Source organism: Sinocyclocheilus anshuiensis, unplaced genomic scaffold, assembly GCF_001515605.1.
Source record: "Sinocyclocheilus anshuiensis isolate Anshui unplaced genomic scaffold, SAMN03320099.WGS_v1.1 scaffold183, whole genome shotgun sequence".
Classification (NCBI taxonomy): Eukaryota; Metazoa; Chordata; class Actinopteri; order Cypriniformes; family Cyprinidae; genus Sinocyclocheilus; species Sinocyclocheilus anshuiensis.
Genome location: NW_015548309.1, coordinates 333,467 through 340,776, shown reverse-complemented (window position 1 = coordinate 340,776; position 7,310 = coordinate 333,467). Strand labels below are relative to the sequence as shown.

The 7,310-nt window shown below is 34.6% G+C and overlaps 1 protein-coding gene across 1 annotated transcript in view; it reads right to left on the bottom strand.

The window, feature by feature from the left end:
• Positions 1-6,268, bottom strand: part of LOC107656244 (tetraspanin-12-like) — a 17,252-nt gene extending 10,984 nt beyond the window's left edge. The window contains exons 1-4 of the mRNA XM_016444004.1: positions 6,035-6,268; positions 5,310-5,441; positions 3,950-4,032; positions 2,006-2,141 (exon numbers count right to left, since the gene is read on the bottom strand). Coding sequence (XP_016299490.1) covers positions 2,006-2,141; positions 3,950-4,032; positions 5,310-5,375 — 285 coding nt within the window. The 5' untranslated portion in view covers positions 5,376-5,441; positions 6,035-6,268. The remainder of the gene's footprint in view (positions 1-2,005; positions 2,142-3,949; positions 4,033-5,309; positions 5,442-6,034) is intronic.
• Between the last annotated feature and the right edge of the window lie 1,042 nt (positions 6,269-7,310).

Below are 7,310 nucleotides of genomic sequence, written 5' to 3'. Positions count from 1 at the left end.
TTTTATTAACAATCAAATGTTTTTTTTATTTTATAAATACAAGTTAAAAATATTTTTTTAATTTAAAAGATTGTTAAATAATTTTCATGCAGTGTTTTTATAAAATGCAATATTTTACACAAACACACACACATACATATATATATATATATATATATATAAAATGGAATACAAGTATATATATATATACACATCTTTTATAATAAATAATTAAATATTAATGTATTATTTAATTTATTATTAATAATGATAATAATGTATTAATATTACATTTATATTTGTATGAACATTTTTTATTATTTAAATTATTATAAATGTGACTTTCATTACAGGGAAAAGAGCAGCCTGGACACTTTGTTAAATATCTTCCTTTTCTGTTCCACGTCAAATGGGTTTGTAACAACATACGAGTGAGTAAATGATGACAGATTTTCATTTTTTGGGTGGACTGTCGTTTTAAAGTAGAAAAAAAACTGCCTGTTTAATTCTATGGGTCAGATAGAGGGTGGATTTTCCTTCCTCCCCAAATCATTTATATCATCTGTGCTAACAGCCTGTCAAGATCTTATAATTTCAGAAGTCATAATGTCACTAACATATCCGTCTAAACACACAAAAATCTCTCACAATGGATATAACTATGTGCCCTCTATTTGGCCCTCCTAGACAATCCATCATGTTGAGTGATGTGCAGTGCTCATATATTACTGCTGTCTAACTCTTTGTCTCTAGACGCAAGGTGCACCATGACGACATATATAAGAATAATAATATGGCCTTTTAGTATACCAGTGCAGTTATGAGATGAGACCATGTGGCCATATATATGTGACACTAGCTTTAAACACAGATGTCTGCAGAATAGAGTCAAAACTACATTAAACTAATACAATATTTGGTGGGAAATAACGTAGGGCGGGACTTACTGTACGCATATCCATCGGGATTTGATTAGAACATGGATGTTATGCTCTGATATCATTGGTTAACATGACTTTTTCTGCCTGCAGGTCTTTTGTTACATCAACATAAAAGATCATGGTCACATATAGTCAATTTTAATGTTATGGTGTCAACATACTGACCCATTAATGCATGTTGCTCAGCTTGTTGTGCACGATTATTGCATGTTATTCCAGAAAAGCAAAAACATTTGTTTAAAAAGAAATTGTACAATATATATATATTATATTATATATATATATTATATATATAGGTATATATATTGTTTCTATATATTAATACAAATGAATATATATATATATATATATATATATATATATATATATATAAGCAAGTACATGTATAATCCATGTTACTAATCTATAAATAACTATTAATAAAAGTGTATTAATAAAATTTGAAAAACAACTATAAAAATGTTAAAAATTAAATTAATAAATGTAACTTTCATTGCAGGGAAAAGAGCAGCCTGGACACTTAAATATATATATATATCTTTGTGTTAAACATCAGATTTAAAAAGCAGATTAACTTTCAATTTCAGTGAATTAGCATTGAGCAGTTTATTAGTCCAAAATAATCAAAAGTTAAAACTTACTCAGACTTGTTTAAAACGACTTTTCCTTTGGGTTGACATCATCAAGGCCGCTTATGTTTTAATCACCTGATTCCATTCTCGTATGTAACAGCCACTTTTCACAATCCCATCAATTACCAATAAAAAAAAATCAAGTCCAATCCCACAATTTCATCTAATCAAATACCCTCTTTCACTTGGAATTACATGACATTACACAAGTAAAATTGGTCCAGGAAGACTTTAAGGATGTGATGTCTCTCTCTACTCTCAGAGGGGATGCGTGGATAAAGAAAGAATGACTTGTTGGAATCTGGTTCGAGGGTGGTTGGGGTCAACAACGTCACTGCCAGCTAAACTTAAAATATTCTCGGTACACAAAACCACACACATTCCAAACCACACAATGTTCCTGCTGTTCTTGTCTTTTGTTTTTTTCCCCCCTCTCTTCCCAGTTCTACTTACCCAAGACAGTAGGAGCAGATTGCACTTGAGCGTGCCACAGTAGCCCACCATAGCCACGATGATTAGAAAACAGCACACGGCGATGACGACAGGATGGACGACGGGGGAGTATGTGAGAACGGCTGCCTCCTCCAGTCTGAGGGAAAGAGAGAGAGAGAGGACGAGTCATTTCTTGGCAGGCCTTTTGTTTATTTATCCATCCATCCTGCTCACTTGTCTCTTCCTCCTCTCATAGGGCAGCATATTTGAGTAATACACCAGTTGCAAATAAACTGTGATTATACTCTGTAGGAATGCAAGCTCTCTCTCTTCCTGTTTCTTGCTGTCTCTGCTTCTGTTTGGCTTTCTTTTGCTTCTGTTCTCTAAGATGCAACACTGTTTTCACTATGGGAGGACATGGGTAAGCTACAGTTTAAAGGAATATTTTGGGTTCAGTACACGTTATGCTGAATCGACAGCTTTTGTGGCATAATGTTACATACCACAATTGTAATGTTTACAGTGAGACACTTACAGTGGATTTGAGGCCTATCTGTAAGCATTAAAATACTCACGGTTTCAATAGTATAGCCACAAAATGTGAATAATATGCATGTAAATATGATTTTACTGTGGAGAAAAAAAAAGTTTCTGTGTAAACTTATATCCACTTGCCATGACAACACAACACCATGAACCCTAAAGTGACTGTAAAATTATATAAACAGGTTCACTTTAAGTTAACAGAACAATATAAGTGTTATTTAGATAATTAGAAGCTGCATATCTCGTTTTAAAACCTCCAAAAATGGGCCCCATTCACTTCCATTGTAAGTGTATCACCACAACACCTATTTTTCATTTTTTTAATAAAAAAATTAATCATTATTAGTTACCATAAATAATTGCTGTCTGTTGAGCGTAACTTATACTAGTTCATATTATGTTTTATTCTGCAGAGATGACATATTTTGTATTTTTCTTAATTTGTCATGAAAACTAGCATTAATAAAAACACATTTTATTAAAGATTTTATTTTCATTGAATTAATCAAAATGTATAATGATCTTTAAAAAAGCATCATATGACCCCTTTAATACTTTTTAAATAAAAATTATTTTGAAACATTTTTAAATCTTTTTTGCATGCATTTTTCTTATTTAATGGATTTTTTATAATATATAATTTATGTATGAAAAATGAATGTACAACATGTTAATAATATATAAATATTCATATATAAATAATATGTATTCATATTAAAATTTTATTACATATAATAAAAATGTTAGAATTGCTGTCAAGCTTAAATTATACTGAATATTTCTTTAAGTTAAATATCTAATTGAGGATCACACACATCAGTATAAATCTGAAATATTCTACTCTAGTTGATATCCTATAATGTTTCATTCTGCAGAGATGAGATTTTTACAGTCCTGGAAGGAGGGCTGATACAGCACGTTACTGCAATGCAACCTGTGTACAATCAGGTTTTAACAATTTTCTCTGTTGATTCCCATTCATGTGAGCCACAGAGGCCCCAATAACGACTCTGAATTATAATACACACCTTGGTGATGAATTGCTTTTTGTCAACACTAATTAGATATCACTCGCCTCCAGGATAATATTGATACTTTTGGGAGTTTTCCTTCAGTTTTGCTGAGTTTTCCTTTAATGCTTGAGAGGATTTGGAAAAAAAACTCTACACAATTACAAAACATACACAAACGAATGGATCTCAACCCAGGCCCTGTCTCAACTGGCGACTTAATGCATTTATCTGATTTCTTCTACAGAACTGCACACCTCATTCAAGCTTGTAATTACTTCATAAGCTCGAGGCAATTTGATCCAGACAGGCTGAAAAGTGGGAAAACAGTAAATTAGACCTTTACATGGGCCGCTGCCCCGAATGAAAGGATTTTACGGCTCACACCTGTCCGTCCGCTACCACTCACCTGGTGTCGGCGGTTAAGGTGAGCACATTGTTCAGGTGATCCCTGAGGCAGGCGGACACTCCCAGCACACACAGGGCCATAAGCTTGGAAAAACAGAAGAAAACATGGTACTTAAGCTACAATTAAACATGGATATACTTCTTTTTGACAAAGATACTACAAGCACACATTTCATAGTACAAGAAAACATTTTCCGAAAATATTTCTCCCCAAAAAGTGTGATTTTTCTTTTAATATTTGTTTCAAGTTTTAATTTAAATGTATTTATTATATATTTTATTAACACTTTAACATTAATGCATTAACAATGAGCAATACATTTGTTGCAGTATTTATTTTAATACTTTTTAACTTTTACTTTATACTTCATATATATTAATACTATAAATACTTTTATAAATGACTGTTAAATCTTAATTTGCACACATATATTACATATATTCATATATATATATATATACACATATATGTCAGATACAACTTTTGATTTTTAGAATTTATCAGTAAATGCTGAAATTATATCAATAAAAGTGTTTTTCATTGTTAACAACTAATGTAGTTCACTAATGTTAACAACAAATGTAACCTTATTGTGAAGTGTTCATTTATACATAAAGACTTTCATTTATGTTTCATTTATTATTTACTATTTAAAATAAGAGTTGAAACATCATGAACTACACCTTTATTTCATGCAGCCACTAAAAAATCACATTTGGACCAGCTGGTAAATCCAAAATTGTTTGATAATGTAATGCAATAAAATTCACGCATTTTAGTTGTGGCTTAAAGTCTTTGGAGATTTTAGGGACTGAAAAAAGGTACAAATAATACAAGACTAATATTTACCTTTAAGGTTCTAATCTGTAGCATTAAAGAGTAAATTACAAAGATGTACCTTTTGTACCTGCCCCTGACAGCTTTGTAAAAAAAAATTCTGAATGTATATTAAAAAACAAGTAAGCATAACATGGATCTGTGTTTGTGTACATGGTTGGCTTGGAAACCTATTTAGGTACTGTGCTATGTTTGACATGCTGCAATATTAGTGGCATGGGTTTAGTTTGCCCTACGCAGGCATTCTTGGTCTAAAAACAGACCCTGGTGCTTATCACATTTAATTCCCTAAAAGTAGCGCCCAGCAGAATGTGAGCTGTGCGCCATTCGAACATAGCTGGGATTCAGGCTGTCCTCTACATAATGATAACATAGGATGGGGAGGGAGGGAACACAGATTGCGCGTGTGTCGGAGAGTGAGTGGCTGTTGCGCGACTTGGGAGAGCGCAGAGCGCACAGCAGCACAGTTCCATGTAACGTGAGCGCTCGCCGGGCCACCTGCTCCGACTTGGACTCGTCTTACCCAGAAGAGAAAGTTGAGCGCGTAGAGCAGACAGCGCAGACACTTCACCGAATCCTCCCGGGCCATTCTGAGCGCACCAACTGCTCGCCAAAAGACGTCATTTTAACTTCTGCCACCATGGCACCATAACCGCTGAGGAGAAAAGTCAGTTTGAAAACTGCGTAAAGCATTTTTAAAATCTTTCACAATCATACATCTTGTTTGAGATGTCAAGTGGAACACATCGCTGCTGCAGAAAACAGTCTACGGGGTTGCTGGTCTTAGTTAGTCTCCCGGCTTGGTCAGACTGAACGGTTCATTTTAAAGTGGTTTTGGACACCTTGTCAACCAGCTAAACGAGCTAAAAATCAGCTTCAGACCATCTTAAATCATCTAAGAGACCACCAAAGAACAGCTGAAGACCAGCTTTGCCAAGCTGGAGACCAGCTAAGTGCATCTTAAACCAGTTAAGACCATCTGAAGACCAGTTTGGCCATTATCTTAAGCTGGTTTAAGAGATTTTTAAAATCATACCATGTCACAAGTCCTTTTGCGCGCTCAGCGCGCATCCAGAATGTCTTGATATAGTGTTATAAATATCCGTAGAATGTTTAAGAAGCAACATGTGATTTTTAAAAAGAGCAACAGGTCGCAACTTTCTCCTCTTGAAGGGTGATTGAATTGATCACTCAGTACATATTTCACACCAAACAAAATCCTTGGAGGATGGAAAAAGAAAAACGTACGACGTTTGGAAGGCACTATACTGACGATCCCTTTATATTTTGTCCAGCATGAAGTTGCAGGAAACACCTACAAAACTTAGTTGCGCCTGCAATGTAAAATCATATTAATATTCCTAACAGAGCAGCACGCGAGTCGGGCGTTTTCGCTGCGATCCATTCACTGCCACTGTCATTCCAGGCGTACAATATATACTGCAGTCAGGGCCAGCTGTGTGCACCTCGCCTTTCACAAGTGTTGTGTTTAACTTGTGCTTGTAAGAGACTTTCACTCCAAACGGGCGAGTGTCATATGGAGCAGCGGTGCCTCCGGGTCCTAAAGGCAAAAACTGGGTCAGCGGAACCATCCCGATTATGGCAAGCCGTTTTAACATGTAGGCCTATTGATATATTCCTATAAACTATAAACTAGTGTCTATGTATATATGGAAGCTTTAAAAAAAAAGTTAATTGCGACTTTTTTCTCACAGTTCTAACTTGTTTCGCAATATTATAATTGTGCGTTTATATCTCACAATTCAGCCTTTTTTTCCTCGAAATTTTGATATATCGACTCACAATCGCAAAAAAAAAGAGTCAGAATTGTGAGATAAAAAGTTGCAATATGGTTTAGATATCAAATATTCACTTAAGATTAGTGAATATTTTAATTGCTAGAAGTTTACTGGTAACTATTCAACAGTTAGTATTTTTGTCCAGCTGCTAGTAGATAGGCTAGTATCCAGCTTTACTAATAATAAATGCTAGTACCGAGTAGCACACTCACTGATGCTCCAGAAGGAAACACGATGCATTAAGAGCCTGGGGGTGAAAACTTTTAGAATTTTAAGATGATGGTAAATTTAACTTATTTTGTCTTCTGGGAAACAGGTATCTTCTGGGTCGCCGTGATTTTGCCAAGTAAGACATGTTCCTGGATCAACATCTTTTGTTGATCCTGGATCAACATTACTGTCCAAAAATACAGATTGGAGCTGTGACAAACACCTTGTGCACAGCTATGGCATATGACACAGCGCTGCCCACATGGCTATTGCTCATATAACAGCTCATTTGTATCAGTTCTTTTGTCTTTGGGTCGTTATATTTCTCACAGATTTCTGCTCATTCTAAATCAGATACAGATAAAGTAGCACAGTAAAGATTACATTCATATGAATGCATTATTAGTGAGAGCGATTGCGTGTGTGAATTAATTCTACCTGGCATCGTCTCTCTACTAGTAGTAAAGCTGTGGGATTTAGTTATTAAGAAATATATGCTTGAACTTTTCAGTTTC